This window comes from Dermacentor albipictus, chromosome 7, assembly GCF_038994185.2.
Source record: "Dermacentor albipictus isolate Rhodes 1998 colony chromosome 7, USDA_Dalb.pri_finalv2, whole genome shotgun sequence".
In the NCBI taxonomy this organism is placed as follows: Eukaryota; Metazoa; Arthropoda; class Arachnida; order Ixodida; family Ixodidae; genus Dermacentor; species Dermacentor albipictus.
In genome coordinates this window covers 38,159,171-38,176,826 of record NC_091827.1, presented here as the reverse complement: position 1 = coordinate 38,176,826, position 17,656 = coordinate 38,159,171, and the positions used below count along the sequence as shown (strand labels likewise).

At 47.5% G+C, this 17,656-nt stretch overlaps 1 protein-coding gene and 1 non-coding gene across 10 annotated transcripts in view; both read right to left on the bottom strand.

The window, feature by feature from the left end:
- Nucleotides 1-17,656, bottom strand: part of LOC135905678 (kinesin-like protein KIF26B) — a 760,359-nt gene that overhangs the window by 45,957 nt on the left and 696,746 nt on the right. For all 9 annotated transcript variants that reach the window (XM_070521909.1, XM_070521906.1, XM_070521907.1 and 6 more), the window contains one exon: nucleotides 14,251-14,445. In XM_070521909.1, the coding sequence (XP_070378010.1) occupies nucleotides 14,251-14,445 (195 nt within the window). The remainder of the gene's footprint in view (nucleotides 1-14,250; nucleotides 14,446-17,656) is intronic.
- On the bottom strand, nucleotides 15,344-15,416 carry TRNAT-CGU (transfer RNA threonine (anticodon CGU)). The gene has a single exon. It is a non-coding gene; the product is annotated as a tRNA-Thr (tRNA).

Here is a 17,656-nt window from a genome sequence, read left to right as displayed (position 1 = left end):
TCAACCGCTCTCTTTTCGGTCCCGACACATCCACATTGAAAACACCGACAAGGATAACAGAGGTATATAGTGTCATCGCAACTAACCCACGCAAAGTGAGTGGCCACGAACGTTACGGGGCAATGAGCCATGGCATGTTTTGCTTGCTTCCGGGGGTATGAGCCATTGCTTCCGGGGTATGAGCCACTGATGACAGTTTTCGACATGTTGTTCTGTATGTTGTATGCGTGATTAGAAAGAATGTAAGCACTGTTCGCTTCACTTTGCTGAGTGCTTGTAGCCTCTGCTTTACGGGGTTAAGAGCCAAGTGAGTACCCACGAACCTTATGCCAAGGTTATGAGTCATTGTATGTTTTGCTTGCTTACGGGGGTATGCGTCATTGATGATGATAGTTTTTGTGTCCGAACACGAAAATTCTATGGTACCCTAGCACGAAATGCGTCAAGCGCTCTCTTTTCGGTCCCGACACATCCGCATTGAAAACACCGACAAGGATAACAGAGGTATATAGTGTCATCGAAACTAACCCACGCAAAGTGAGTGGCCCCGAACCTTACGGGGCTATGAGCCATGGCATGTTTTGCTTGCTTACGGGGGTATGAGCCATTGCTTCCGGGGTATGAGCCACTGATGACAGTTTTCGACATGTTGTTCTGTATGTTGTATGCGTGATTAGAAAGAATGCAAGCACTGTTCGCTTCACTTTGCTGAGTGCTTGTAGCCTCTGCTTTACGGGGTTAAGAGCCAAGTGAGTAGCCACGAACCTTATGCCAAGGTTGTGAGCCATTGTATGTTTTGCTTGCTTACGGGGGAATGAGTCATTGATGATGATAGTTTTTGTGTCCGAACACGAAAATTCTATGGTACCCTAGCCATATGCAGCTCCGCTGTAAAATAAGTTCACTTTATGCCAATGATTGTTGCTAGGAACAGCTTTGCGCCAGCAGACAGACAGAACATGGACGTTGCAACCATAGTTGTGCGTGCTCTAATTTATGCCAGCGTCACAAGATGGCGTCGTTAGCGCTGCTTCTGCACACGCTTGCGTCTCCGGTGTCGCGGTGTTTCGTAAAGTGCAATATGTTTACGAGCAAGCTAGAGTTGGCTACGATTAACTTTATCAGAGGACGTGACACCGCCTCACGGATTCGAACGAATACTGACCGTGGACCAAATATAAAGTTCACCGAGCACGACCACCAAACGCGTCCAGAAGACACGACGATGACGTAACAATGAAAACAGCTCGGGCCGCTGAAACTCCGCGGGGTCAAGGACCTGCCTTCCTGCCCCTTCCTCCCAAAGAGCTAATACAGCGCGGGTTCGCGGGCTGGGACAACAGAAAGAGTCACCGCTTGCGGGGCAAGGCGAAGGACCGGAACGCAACAATAGGCGGTTAAGACGGGGTGGCGCTAGGGGAAAAGCGGGTGAGGGTTGTGTTTCGCAGGCGAAGGAGGGAAGTTGGGGAGGGGTTGTCGCGTAGAACTGGGACGGAGGGGAATGGACGCTAGATCCGCTCCCGGCATCTTCCGGAACAACCGAGCCATTTCCCGCGCAAGTCTCCCGGAATCCTCAGTCGCCTCCCTGCCTTTTGCCCCAAAACCAATAGCACAGGCACGCTCTATTCCTCCCTTTCGTCTTTACGTATACCCGCTCCTAAGGCTTATTTATGCGAGGATCCGAGGCGGAGTTCGATCAGCAATCGAACCACGCTCCTCCACCATCGCCGTGCGAAGAGGAAGGGACCACAGTAGCATCGGAAGGCCGTCGATGTGCATGCGTATATGCCGTTGGCCGCCGATGCACCACATACTGTGCTCAACGCGCCTTCTACGTAAGTGCTCTATTGGCAATAATGCACCATGCCTTTCATGTCGACTCCGAGTCGACAGTACTCTTTCTCTCTCTCTTTCTTTCCACTCTCCGTTCCCTTATCCTCACTGTAGGGTTCCTTCCTTTCCTTGCCTCCTCCCTCTCTCTCTGTTTCTCCCGAGTCTGTAGCGTGACGTCGAAAGAGGGGAAAAGGCCGACTGACTTTGTAATCGGCTTCCGCGTGCGTGGACCTTCCTTTCGCACTTCAGACGCGGTTCGATTCAGTGCCATTGTTTCCGCGCCGCTTGCGCGTCAGTTAGAAGTTAAAATCCTTGCGATTCTCGAGATTTATCGAGAGAAAGCCATTCTTATGGCCGAGCTAATGGGTTCGCAGAGCCGTATTATAAAGGGAAGTGCCCTGGCTTTCCGGTCGCCGTCGAAGCCTAGCAGTCGGAAGGGTACCGAGCTGTTCAAGACGTAGTTATTTGGGTGAAACATAGACTGTTATGTCTTAATAAAGAGACATGACTCTATAATGAGCCTGCATTCTAACTGTGTACAGAAATGTGAAACGTCACCAGATGATAAAAAAAAGACCAAGCCGCCGATCACTATATATAGGCTCAGCCTCCTCTTGGTGCCCTCTCCTCGGTGCACTTGGTGCCTACTACCTTGATAAGGACAGTTGTTATGAAGAAAACTAAAATTATCTGAGCCAGACACGGCTAGGCTCATGTCAAGTTTAGCTGGCTTATCTCAAACGCAGCGCACCTAAGCTAAACCAAGTTAAGAACAGCTAAGCGCCTTGTATTACGCGTAACTGGTTTTGAAATCTTATCACAACTTAACTAGCAACGACGTCACTGCGTCGCAATCGTCGCAGCTGCTCACACCTGTTCTAACGAGTTATACGACAAAGTGCCAAAAAAAAAGAAAGACAATACTTTCCTCCCTACAGCTACTATCGACAGGCGCACAGATGGACGTACGGAAGTATTACTCTTGGTGTCAGGTGCAGCCTATATGGGCTGTTTTAGACAAGAGCTCGCGTAACTACAAGTCATGTCGGAACGTCACATCTTTACTTTATATGAGAGGAACCTTCGTACAGCCCACAATTGTTTTTCAGAACTCCATCCATCCGTCCGTCCGTCCGTCCGTCCGTCCGTCCGTCCGTCCGTCCGTCCGTCCGTCCGTCCGTCCGTCCGTCCGTCCGTCCGTCCATCCATCCATCCATCCATCCATTCATTCATTCATTCATTCATTCATTCATTCATTCATTCATTCATTCATTCATTCATTCATTCATTCATTCATTCATTCATTCATTCATCTATCCATCCATCCATCCATCCGTCCATCCATCCATCCATCCATCCATCCATCCATCCATCCATCCATCCATCCGTCCGTCCGTCCGTCCGTCCGTCCGTCCGTCCGTCCGTCCGTCCGTCCATCCATCCATCCATCCATCCATCCATCCATCCATCCATCCATCCATCCCATTGGCTACAGCCGCTTGTAATCGCATCATCTAATCTAATGATAAACCAATCGTAGCGCTTCGCCATAAACTCAATATATCGTTGCAACCTGCTATGTTATATTAAGTTATCCGATGCAGTAGATACGTTGCGCAAGGTCGGCAAAGAGCAGCGGCGCTTGAGAAAGGAAAGAAACATCGAACATCGCACAGCTCCGATACAGATGCTTTTAATTAGGCGTACGTACTGCCGAGTTTGGGCATTTTGGGCGAGATGGCAATTTGCAGATAAAAAAGAATGAATGCATAAAACATGCAAGGAGTCATTCATACTCGCTCGATAAAGCAAACATAAAGGACTGGCGTGGAAAGCACATAAAACAAAACTTCAGCGAACGATTCCGCATCGGAGCACGTGTCAGAGCTCATAAGATAATTAGAAGGCGGTAATGAAGAAGAAATAAACTGAAAAGAAGTAAGAAAAGAAACACCATACCATTACATTTACGGAATACGGTCCCGACATTCGTAGCTGGAAAGCTGCTGCCATGCCTGAATACACGTAGCAGCGGGTCCACTGAACATTATGCAACAGCATTCCAGACCAAACACCAGCGTATTTGATGTTTCACAGAAAAAAAAAAAATGCTCAGACGTCGCTTTCACTTCATATTTCTTGTAAATTTGTTTTCTTTTTTGTCCTCTGATGACGCAACAAAAGTTGCTGCGTCCTTTATTTTACCACGTGGCTTAGCCTGACCTTTCCCAGAGCTACAGCATATAGCGCGATATAGTTGCCCAGCACCCGCGTTGACCAACGCATTTTCGGCCAGCTTTGAGGCGTATCCGACCGTGAAATGTTGAGACATATCGTGGAGAGTGCGAGGCAATTTGGGTGTGGTGGGAACGCAAAAAAAAAAGAAAAGAAATCGCGAGGGACGTTGCCACCCGGCTTTGATCGGCTATCTGGCTACAAATGTTGGCCGGCTACAAGCAGTGTGGCTCGAATCTAACTGCTCGAGCTGCAGGTCAGCAAAAAAAAAGTTTTATCGCGTGTGTGAAAGCAGTGGCATTTGTAACAAACGCAACCACGATTGAACACCATCGCGAGCTCGGCCGACATTGCTGTGCGTCGTTATCGTGAGAGTCTCAGTGGGAATTGAAAGAGAGACAGAAAGTCGATCCTTACGAGCTGTCACTGGGAACGGGGGGTTATTTCGCAAGCCTCCCAAGAAACACGACGAGGTTGCAGTTTCGCAACAGCCAATGATGGCAGTTTAGAGAGCCATTCCTTCCTTACTTTTATCCTTACTTTTGTGCCCTTCCCCTTCTACGCTCTCCTCAATCTATCGTGCAACGCTCCTGCCGTGTGTTGAATTTCCATACGTATAGTTTGTACTCCTGCAGTACGACGCGGCTCTGTCGTAGCTTTTGAAATCTAACCAGCGTAACCAATTTTGCAAAGGCGACGGCTGCGGTAAATTGGCTTAGGAAACGAAAACGTGAATCGGGCTACAATGTTTCGGGACGTAAAAAAAGAACGGTGCAGTATTGGGGAAACGAGAGCTCAAGCCTGGAGCCTCGTTGTGGCGTGGCATACATCTCGACAGTCTATATAGACTGTATTGCACGCGGCTATTTAAAAATAGCGTATTGAAAACGTGAAGGCGTTGCGGCCTTATAAATGTTGAGTTTGTACTGAGGGGCGAAATTTCTGCTTGTGTGCGGACGCCACATTTACGAAGATAAGTTTAAACGGTCCAAATACATTTCGTAGACTTCTCGCATATCGTGGGTCGACAAAGTTCGGAACAGAATTCGCGTCGAAATGCTGCAGACAAATGAGGGCCAAATGTGTGCGGCACTGCAAGATTTTGAGTTGTTCGAGTTCGCTGTTCAACTCTTCATGGCTTTTTGAAGACTGCTTAACCTTCTAATTGTCTATACGAAAGCTTTTCTTCACATAATTCACTATTATATAATTGAATTTAGTCAATGCATTAGTTAGCTGTAGAGATCAAGTATATATACCTTCCTACTGGCTCATATAATTGCCCTTTTGATTACTTGAAGTCTCTAGATGGTCTACATAAAGTTGTCATCGTGCCTGTTTTTTTTTTTTTTCTGGTCTAACCGTAGTCCATATAAGAATGACGAACCGGCTGTTTGCTGAGAGTTCATAAACTTTCGTCCGCGACGGGCGTGAGGTCAAATCTAGGTACACAGGCCGCACGCCTACAAACATTCCACAAGCATGATCAAAATACGCATATACCTAGAAATGAAGGGCCGGACGAAAATTCGACCCGTCTGACAACAATACCGGAAATGAAGTTGCGCTCCCTGACTTTGTCGTCTTTGACTCGATCAATGACGGAACGTTCTATTCAACATACAGAGAAATGTGCAACTTGTCTATAGGTTGTGCGTCCTTATAGACCTATAAGAACGCAGGCCGTCGAAAGGGGCCGTACCCCCATAATATACCACTTGCAATATCAACTGCTGTCTATTTTCACACTATGCCTGCAGCCCGTGGGTACAAAATTAGGGGTTTTTACGTGCCAAAACCACTTTCTGATTATGAGGCACGCCGTAGTGGAGGACTCCGGAAATTTCGACCACCTGGGGTTCTTTAACGTGCACCTAAATCTAAGTACACGGGTGTTTTCGCATTTCGCCCCCATCGAAATGCGGCCGCCGTGGCCGGTATTCGATCCCGCGACCTTGTGCTCAGCAGCCTAACACCATAGCCACTTAGCAACCACGGCGGGTATGGGTACAGGTCGGAGCAAAACGAAGAGATGCATCACTGCCTGCAGACGCTACGCCGGACACGTTGGCAAGTCACACGTCACAATTTACTCGAGGAAAGAACGTTCTGCATTCGGTCTTTTCATACAAGTCGACCCCAGCTGCGCAGATCAAGCTGTGAGAATACTGTACGGTATTGCCGAGACCGGGGTTCGAAATCACAGCGCTCGTTGCCGAACCACTATACGCCGACGGCTGAGGGCAAAACCAAAACGAGGTTCTTAAACGAAATGAGAAAGCGTATCGCAAAATCTCTTCATGGACTGCTACTGTGTATCCAATGTATCCGATACGGCAGTGCGATTCCTCGTCGAAAATCCGTCCTCTGGAAAGGAACCAGATTTCAATACAAACGCGCTCTTCAACTCAAGGGACAATCGTCTTTCGGGAAAGTACAGGTCCTTAGTGTCACCTATCTCGGTTGTCAGAATCGCTGACGCCGATTGTTTACGGTATTGAGATAAGGCTGGTCGAGTGGCCCTTGACATCGTCTAGGTTTTCGGTGGGTGGGAGTAGAGTACGTCGTTATCTCGACGAGAAAAACAACGGGCATTTTGAACAGCGGTGCTGTAGCAGGCACCACTAAAATCTCAATGATTGCAACCATCTCAGAGGTGGGTGCCATACAAACTTCGCTATCGCAACTGCAGTTTGGAAAGCACGCAAAAACGGGTCCAGACAGGTTTCGCAATAAGATGTGGGCTGTGGCAACCTACCCGCTGCGTCGTGCTATATGGCTAAGCCTAGTTTTCAGTTTCTCCTGGTCCAAGTTCGAAATACGAATGACCGGCTAGCTGTAACTTTCTAGCCTAATAAAAAACAAGTACGAAAAAGAACCTCTGCAAGGAGAGAGAGAAAAAAAGAAACAAACAAAGCGACGAGCTCCGGTGGACAAAATGACGTCGTGTCATTTATAGTTTGCGCTCGAAACGAATTCTTGTGCCAGATGGCGCCACCTGCACTGAATTTTGAAACTGAGCGTCGGCGTTGTGAATTTCATCACCGCTGGAAATGCGTGTCTGAATTGAAAACACAGTCATTCGGGATCTCCGTATCTTTTTCTTCTCGCTTATCGTCTTTCTGCTTCCGAGGAACGGGCCTTATCGCTCTCCCCCAGTCGTCTGGCTTGCGCTCATTCTAGGTGGTCACTAGGATTGGTCATGTACCAAAAAAAAAAAAACAGAGCTTAGATCTGACGGCTGTACAGTACTTTCTCTCAGACAGTGAAGCAATAAATTTCTTGTGAACGGTATTTCATTGTGAATGTTTATATTTTGTCTACGTTTTCATGAGCTGTCGACGCTTCTGTTGTTCTGGTTTGTCGTATAACCCCTTTTCCCCTCTCCATGATTAAAAATTAAATTATGGGGTTTTACGTACCAAAACCACGTTCTGATCATGAGGTACGCCGTAGTGGAGGACTCCGGAAATTTCGACCATCTGGGATTCTTTAACGTGCACCTAAATCTAAGCACACGGGTGTTTTCGCCCCCATCGAAATGCGGCCGCCGTGGCCGGGATTCGATCCCGCGAGCTCGTGCTCAGCAGCCCAACACCACAGCCACTGAGCAACCACGGCGGGTCCCCTCCATGATCTACGCACTTACTCTGTTAGTGCTTCGCCGTGATGTTTTAAACTTTTGACAGTGTCTAGTATGTTCACCATCTTTTTCTCCTTTATTGATTTTCCTATCGGTAATTGTGGGATAGCCGGCCTTTATCCCTGGCCAACTTCTTCATATTTTAAGTCTAATCAATCATGTAAAAGAAGGGTCGGCAGGTCTTGAGCTTGCGCTGCTAAGCCAGGGAGTGTGCGCTTCCGCGCGGTGCTCGAACTAAGAAATCTGGCTGTAAAACAAAGCATATTCCCGCTAACGCTATCGGTGACATTTGACCGCTTCTAGGTCGGTTGAATCGGGCTGAGCCACTAACGTTTCACAAGATTGCGAATAACGTTGCCTGGAACGTGCGGCCTTCACCACTGGTCAGTCGCTCATGCTGTCGCAAGAAGTTAAAAAAATAACGTTACACCTATCATTCTTCTTTCCATAGCTCGTTGCGTCGTCCTCAACTTGAGTAGAACCCTTTTCGTAAGCCTCCAGGTTTCTGCCCCGTAGGTGAATACTGGTAAGACACAGCTATTATACAGTTTTCTCTTGAGGGATAATGGCAACCTGCTGTTCATGATCTGAGAATGCCTGCCAAACGCACCCCAGCCCATTCTTATTCTTCTGATTATGTTCATCTCATGATACGGATCCGCAGTCACTACCTACCCTAAGTAGATGTATTCCCTTACGACTTCCAGTGCCTCGCTACCTATTGTAAATTGGTGTTCCCTTCCGAGACTGTTAAACATTACTTTAGTTTTCTGCAGATTAATTTTTAGGCCTACTCTTCTGCTTTGCCTCTCCAGGTCAGTGAGCATGCATTGAAGTTGGTCCCCTGAGTTACTAAGCAAGGCAATATCATCAGCGAATCGCAAGTTACTAAGGTATTCTCCATTAGCTTTTATCCCCATTTCTTCCCACGACGAGCCGCATGTAAAAATACTGAAATATATCTATAGCGGCTCCACAGCCACCGTAGTCCTCCATAAAGAAAGCAACAAAATCCCAATAAAGAAAGGCGTCAGGCAGGGAGATACGATCTCTCCAATGCTATTCACAGCGTGTTTACAGGAGGTATTCAGAGGCTGCTCTGTACTGCTTCTTATCTGGGAGTCCTGAATAGCAAAGGGCGTGGCCGTTAGTCAGCATTTGCACAACCCTCGCCAGTTTCTCCAGCCTCAATAAGGCCAATGATATCCCAGATAATGGCTGATAGTTCCTCAAAGAGTCCTGCTAAGCTAGCTTCACTCCAGAGAGTTCGGGCGTTGAACGTCGCCAGGGTCAGTTCCCACTGGCGGCCTGTCCGGGTCCAGAGATTGTTAGCACCCTCTGCTGCATTGCACGTCTGACCGCTGCCTTGGTCAAGTGCGTCGCAGCTGCTGGGGACTGAGGGGATGCTGGGGTTCATCAAAGGAGTCCCTTGGGAAGTAGTGGCCAAATACTGCACCAGGGAGGTCAATTCCTGTTCTGGTGAGGGAGTGTCTTTTGTTGAAGTTTAGTGGGTCTTTCTAATTTGGGCGTACCTAGATTAGTATAGCCCCACTGGCTCTTGGCATTTTTGCCAGTGCCAGGCGTCACCCCCAAGACTGGAGATGTCACTATTACTACTTACACTAATAGAAACATACAGCTATTCATTATGCGGTATAAATGAAGGTTATGTGCAATTGCTGATTGGGACGTGGCAATGTACATAATGTAGATGTAATGGTGTTCTTAGGGGTGTTTCTTAGATCACGTAAGGCGTTCTCAATTTAAATGCTTCTGTGTGTTTAGAAAAAGTCAATTTCAGCAAGAGATGCTACGAACACTGAGTCACAACCACGGCACAATCCTACCAAGACGTCAACATACACAAAGTACGAGACATTGTATGCACACCACTGTTTCAAATAAGCGTCCGAGTCCTCACTCCCTAACAAATAACCACATAGACCCACGGAAACGCACAGTTACGCATAAAATATGTGTCTCATTATATAAAATGATGTTTAATCTATACAGTATACATAATGGTTACATACAATGATGATGTGACAGAGACACTTTAGGTAATATTGCAGTGACGCTATGAGATGTGCATAGACAAAAATAATCACGCATACGAGAGCACGCACACACAGAAATAACGGGCACCTGCATTTTATCTACATCCAATGAAGACTCTTGATGGCCTGGCTACAAGAACCGGGCCGGTCGGAAACTAAGCCATACGCGTCCATCAGCCACCGACAGGAAACAGCACGGCCACTTCCGGAGGAACTCTTCCTCACCAAGGAAGAACAACTCCACTGACAGAAACGACAGTAGCTGGGAGTAGAGCCCCCCCGGAAGTGGAAACAGAGCGCGGCGACAATGTCCCGCGGCAACTGCCTCGCACCGGTTACGCCACAGACCATAGAGTTTCTCACCACATTACCTAGAGGGAAATCTGGCGCTGCTGCGCTGTGGTATGCATGGGAATGCCGGTATATTGTGACTTCGGATTGGCATCGTTCCCGTAGAGACAGGACACCTTGAAGACGCGCTTGGCAAGTACCGTTCCGTCTGTCACGATGATTCATTTTCTGCTAGAACAGCACGTGAAAAGCTGTTTTAGCTTTGTTATTATGGGAAAACATGTTTCGTTTAACTATGAGAACTTGTTATTGTGTGTACGACTACATGTTACGTAAAAAGGATCAGCGGGCCGCTAAAGTTGGAGGACAGACGACAAGGTTCGCGCTCGCTTTGAAACAGTTTGTCGTCTGTTCTTGCTTTTGTTCACTTGGTCATGCATCGTGGGTGAGTAAAGATGTAATATGCGTGAATAGAAACATTTTATGAAGATTTTACTTTGAGAACGCGTTATTTGCGTAGCCATATCCGCGTTTTAGACGAAGCCTCTTACAACACCAGCCAACACGAGCCTCGCAGACACATATACCGTCATTCCCATGACGGCACCGTGCCCCCTTAAGAAACTCCCATAGACGGTGGCGCCAGATTACCCTCTAGGTGTTATAGTGAGAAACTCTGTGCTACAGACAAACGGCCCCCGCAGCGATTGAAGGTCGCGCGAAGCGGCCACCTGAGCAGCGACCAGATGCAATAAAGCGGTTTAATTCCAAGGCCACGGAAACCAGAATGCACGGCCCCACGAAATAGCCTAGCAACGATTCGTTGTAGCAGCACGCGTTTGTTGGGTTCTTGGAGGGGGCAATTGGGACACAGCGTTTTAGAAAAAGTGTATTTCACCAAAAGACGATAGGAACACTGAAGTCACAATGACGGTACAATTCCACCAGGACCATCACATACATCGCACGTACGGAAAGTCGCGTCCGATTCCGTGCATACCTTAACACGAAGACAACATTACCCGCTTCCGCTGGAGCCAAATAATTCAGTGCCTTTTGCATGCTACATCTTTCATAACCATAATTGGTTCTCTGACAGGCCCGCAGGTTTTTGTGAAAGTAATTTTCATGTCCACAAATAAATAGTTAACATATGAAGGTCCGTGAAGTAACATCATCTTTACTTCGTTTCCTTTAGTGCTATAACAAAAAAGAAAACCCGCAGTATTGTTTTCTTTTCTCTTGAGTCGCATTACTGATACGATCGCGGAGTTCCCTTTCACAGACATTACTCGAAGGATCTTTATGTCACCACATTGTGACGATAAATGCTATAGGCTCTAAACTCGGTGACATTTATCATGGGGCACATTTCAGAGCGATAGCTCTTCTACTTCAGATACCTGCCGTGGTTGCTCAGGGGCTATGGTGTTGGGCTGCTGAGCACGAGGTCGCGGGATCGCATCCCGGTCACGGCGGCCGCATTTCGATGGGGGCGAAATGCGAAATCACCCGTGTACTTAGATTTAGGTGCACTTTAAAGAACCCCAGGTGGTCGAAATTTCTGGAGTCCTCCAATACGGCTTCCCTCATAATCAGAAAGTGGTTTTGGCACGTAAAACCGCATAATTTAATTTAATCGGTTATGCTGTCACAAGTTAAGGAAAAAGCGCGTTCAGCAATTGTGTTAACGGGCGAAGTGTTTTGAGAGCGCTTTTGATTTCTTGGAACAGATGCTTAGTCGGCGTTGTTTCAGCTTACCGACGTTGCGCAGCTGAACAAACGCGCTAGAGATAAGTAGAAAAATCAATCAGATTTCACTCTCAGTGGTCCAGTTTGTGTTATCTTACTGTTGTAAATAAAACGTTCATTTTTTTTTCACCTTCGGCTGGGACTAACACGAATGAGAATGTGGATGCCTTTTTTTTTTCAGGCGTGCTCTTTGTCCATAGCTCATCCTTCATTGCCTCAAAAAAAAAAAAAAGGTTTTGCGCGAGTATATAACTAAATAGATTGTGCCGGAATCCAAGCCCAAGTGACGGCTCTCTCTGGATATCAGAGACACATCCCGAACGGTATGCCTTTGCTGAATGCGCCCCCCTTAAGCAATGGAGAAGCTGTATGGGCGCCATAGAAGACGCTATGTTTAGAACACCGACTACTCTAACTAAAGCTGCTGCGTTTAGAGCACAAGTTCTCCCGATGACCGTTCGATTATTTTTTTTTGTGAATTAGTTCTGGTGGCATTCATATTTCTATGCCACAGCAGTTACGCGGACACCGGAGGTGAGCTCCCGCCGTTGACGTGGCATCCAAACGCCTACCAAAGAACCGCCTCAACTCAGCCTGCGTGAAAGTCCCAAGTTTTCGCTTGGATACGCAATTATCGATAATATATATATATATATATATATATATATATATATATATATATATATATATATATATATATATATATATATCGAGAACAGAACAAACAAAGGGGGTTAACCGAGGGGCCCGATTTTCATAAGCCATATCACGAGCAGCCAACAAACACCGGCAGCGCACTGGCAGCGCACTGGCACCCCGGCAGCGCACTGCACGTAAGGGTTTGAAGTGCTTCGCTTGGCAGCCTATCTTAGTGGTGACGCGAGGACACACTTGGACCAGCATGTTCGGAGCGGACAGCACGACCGGCACTCCACACCTACTCGCCATCTTTTTTCTTCTTTTTTTTTTCAAATTGTGGCTCATCTTGGGCACGTATAAAGGCACAACGTCCGGTATTCGGCGTCTCCACTCATCGGCTCTTGGCTCATTCACTGGCATGCCTGCATTTAACTTGCCGTTGCAGGGATTCCGCCACTGGCGGTAGGACCGTAAGAGGGCAGCGAGATCTTGAAAGCCTACTTAAATGATCAGTAAAACTGACCTGCATATTGTGTGCGCAACGTCTCTCGAGGGCTGACTCCCCTTTTTTTTTTACAAGTTTGGAGTGTACGTGCATCCGTATGGCAAAGACTATTTTTCCCCTATGATCTCACTCACTCAATTCGGCTCCCCTCCCCTTCTGCTGACTCTGCGCCAACAGGTCGCGTTGAGCTCTGCGTCACCCGGCAGCGTTACCACTGCGACCATTCACGTTTGCCCCATTCGCCCGGCAATCCCCCCCCTCCAAAAAAAAACAAAAAAAATAACGCCCGCGGTTTTGCAGGAACACCTAAAACTCACCAACGAGTTTGAGTGGACGGGCGCACTAACGCGAGTGACTGTCGTCGACGATTTTTCAGCGGACGATGAGTGAGGAGTACTGGTAAGTACTCCTTACTCATTACCAGTACTCACCTACGGGGCAGAAACCTGGAGGCTTACGAAAAGGGTTCTACTTAAATTGACGACGACGCAACGAGCTATGGAAAGAAGAATCATAGGTGTAACGTTAAGGGATAAGAAAAAAGCAGATTGGGTGAGGGAACAAACGCGAGTTAATGACATTTTAGTTGAAATCAAGAAAAAAGAAATGGGCATGGGCAGGACATGTAATGAGGAGGGAAGATAACCGATGGTCATTAAGCGTTACGGACTGGATTCCAAGGGAAGGGAAGCGTTGCAGGGGGCGGCAGAAAGTTAGGTGGGCGGATGAGATTAAGAAGTTTGCAGGGACGACATGGTCACAATTAGTACATGACCGGGGTTGTTGGCGAAGTATGGGAGAGGCCTTGGCCCTGCAGTGGCCGTAACCAGGATGATGATGATGAGTGAGGAGCTGTAGCGTGAGTATGAAAGTGAGTTGGTGCCGGGGAGCGGAAGGCGACTACACAGTGAACGCTAGTGAGTGCACGTGAGCGGTAGTAGGAACGCGGGTGAATGCCGACGACAGGAGTACGAGTATACGAGTGACTACGAAGCCTACAAAAAAAAATAAACATTGGTAAGCGACTACGAGTGAGAGAAAGAGAGAGACAGCGAGAGAGATGCAAATTAGAGAAAGGCCGGGAGGTTAACCACAGTTAAAGCCTCCGGTTTCCTACCCTGCACTAGGGGAAGGGAAAGGGGAAGTAAAGACGGAGAGAAGAGCGGGAACAAAAAAGAAAGGCGCGAAAAAGTACGAGTGAGCGTCCGCTTTTTCTACCGACCCATACGGCCTTGCTTACGTCACTATGCCGTACGCCTGCAACAGGAGCGTGCGGTGACGTACGGTCCACCTACCGTTGGCCTGTTCGGCGAGCAGGTCCCGCAGGTGTTCGGAGCGTCCGGCCACCTGTACGGCCGAGACGCGCACCGAGAAGCGGGCGCCCGTGCGCTGCTTGTGCTCGTCGATGAGCCGGAAGAGCCAGGACACCGCGCACGGGATGGCGCCCAGCTCCTGCGCCGAGCCGCTGCCCAGCATCGTCCACGTCTTGCCTGCGCGACATCGTCGGGTTAGGTGGGGGAAAGGAGAGGGAGGGTGAGATGTGGCGGGAAGACTAGGAAACAAAACATCGTCGGGTTAGGAGAGGGGGGGGGGAGGGAGACGTGGCGGGAAGACTAGGAAACAAACCATCGTCGGGTTAGGAGAGGAGGGAGAGGGAGACGTGGCGGAAACGCTAGCAAACGCGACATCGTCGGGTTAGGAGAGGAGGGAGAGGGAGACGTGGCGGACACGCTTGGAAACAACATAGTCGCGTTAGGAGAGGAGAGAGAGGGAGAGTGATACGAGGCGGAAACACAACATCGTCGGGTTAGGAGAGGAGGGAGAGGGAGACGAGACGGAAACAGACCGCTCGTCGGTTTGAGGCATCTCTGTGAGCGCTCACTTGCTCGTTATCTAATACGTACGTATACAGCAGTTCAGCTTGCTGCGCTGTACTGCTATATGCAGCAAGCAGAACGATGCCATACCAACTAGACCCAGTCGAAGCTTTATGCGTACAGTAGAGAGATGATGGGTGTGAAGTAGCAAGGGTTAACCAGAAGAGCGGCCGGTTTGCTACCCCCTTAGACTGAGGCCGAGAGAAAGAAGCTGCCACAGGAGAGAGGCTATATATTTGCACACACACACACACACACACACACACACACACACACACACACACACACACACACACACACACACACACACACACACACACACACACGTATATATATATATAAACGAGAAGAACCGAACGAGTTAACCGAGGGGCCCGATATTTATTAGTCATAGGATAAGAAGCCCACAAACACTGACACCAAGGACAACATAGGGGCAATTACTTGTGCTTGATGAATGAAATTAAGAAACTACAAATTAATGGTAAATAAAGTGGATGAAAAAACAACTTGCCGCAGGTGGGAACCGAACCCACAACCTTCGCATTACGCGTGCGATGCTCTACCAATTGAGCTACCGCGGCGCTGTTTCCCCATCCACTTTCTAGGGTTTTCGAAGGTGTGCGAAGGTTGTGGGTTCGGTTCCCACCTGCGGCAAGTTGTTTCTTCATCCACTTTAATTACCATTAATTTATAGTTTCTTAATTTCATTCATCAAGCACAAGTAATTTCCCCTATGTTGTCCTTGGTGTCAGTGTTTGTTGGCTTCTTATCATATGACTAATATATATATATATATATATATATATATATATATATATATATATATATATATGGCACAGTGAAATAAAGCCCACGAAGTCGCTCTCACGGTAGTCACATACTACTCAAGAAGGAGTAACAGTGGATCGAAGGATTGTATAACTTGCCGCGCACCTTTTCGAGATAACGTGTTCGACAGCCGTTCAATCGAAAGAAAGCGCAGAGGTACTCTCACTCCGATGCGTTTCCTTTTCTGCCCTTGATGAGCTTGGTGCCAAACCTTATACCGACATGTTCGGCCCGTTGCGTCACAAGTAGTCCTCTAACTACTCGCGATTTACGGTCGAAAAGACAATCCCTAAGTTTTTGACTATGGTGACCTCCAAGTTATTGCCTTGCTGGTCATTCTTACGTAAGTGGTTGCAATAAACTAACGAAATAAGAAAATAGGACTTCTTTTTGTCTAGTTGGCAGTAGGCCACTGCATCCACAAAAATTGGCGGCAAATTTCTGGAGCTTAGTTTGCGAAAAGTAGCAGCAGTCGCCGCAAGATTGAAAAAAAAGAAGTACTTTTTTTATGTGTTTCAAAATGCATATATTTTAAATTCTTTTTCCTCTACTATTAACAACGAAGGCGTAGCCGTTACCGTCACGCAGCTATACGAAGTCTTATCTTCATTTTCATTTAAATGCACAGTCTCTCACATAAAAAAAAGAAAGAAAGAATGGTACAATCCTGCCAACGACGCGGCATTATTTACTCCCTGCCAATCGGCTCGTTTTTCAACCTCCATCCGTGTCGAAACACCCGTCGCTTTTACGCCAACACCACTTCTTTCTCTCTTACAACATCCTTTCCCCTCACACTACCCTTTCCCTCTTTTCTTATGTTCTTTCCTTCCCCGCCGACGCCGAAGAGAAATCGAGCGAACTCAGTAACGGGGTTTACAAGAAGGGGTAGGGGAATGAAGAAAACTGCTTCTATTTCTTTCTTCTTTCTTTCTTCGCCTGACCCTTCTCTCCTACAATCGTTCTGCGCGCAACTTTCACCTGTACCTTCTCCCTCTCTTTTATCCCCTCTCTCTCGCTCTCTCGTTATTCTGGTGTCACGTGACTTTCCCCTTTCTCTCCCGCCTATTCTTCGGGTGCCCGGGTTACTCAATAGCGTTGGCGAGATAAGCTCCGCATCAGCACGTTTTCGGAAGCGACGACGAAGGGGGCCATTTCGAGCGGGGATAAATCTCCGGCCCCCCCCGAAAAACAACAACAAAAAAAAAACAAAGCACTCAAAAAGAAAGAAACACGGAAAATGAGCTAAGACAGAAAAAGGGAGTAAGAAATAATGCCATCGATGCGTGAAAGCGTCGTCTGGAGTGCGCGCGCGCACTGCAGACGACGCTTTGTTTTTTTCGCCGGAAGGTGGCGTGCGGAAAATACTCGCACGTCGTCGCTAAGCGGCCGTGAAGGAAATAAAAGGATGTATCGACTGGTATGTGCCAGTGTACCGCTACGGCATGACAGAAGCTTAAATCGAGAAAAGAACAAGAATTACAAAAAAAAGGGGGAGACAATCTTCGGCGATGTGAGCATGCAGAAGGTATATATACCACAGTAGTGAGCAACGTGACAAAAAAGACGCCGGATTCGTTTTTGCGAGATGATTACACATGATATTGAGGATTCGAATCTGGCACGCCGGCTCGTAGCAAGTAGCTTTCTTGTCGCTCATTTGGTTTGATTGCGACAAACGCGTGGTTCGCCACTCAGCCCTCTAAAAAGTGATTACAGAGTTGTATTTGAACGACAAGCTCTACTTAAACAGGTTGCCGGGGGCACCGGTAGCCGTTACAGGGCGTGGAGAATATTTTGTTTAACGTAGAATAGAAAAATTGAGTATATTGGAGAGAGTAACAGTTTAAATGGTTCAACACAGTTTCAACAGGGGCCTGTTGAAGAGAGAGAAAACTTCTGAGGTGCTCTTTGTGAGAAAAAGAAATATAGAACAAATAAAAATGCAAAAATAATAGTCAAGGGTATGCAAATTACACAATACCAAAGAACA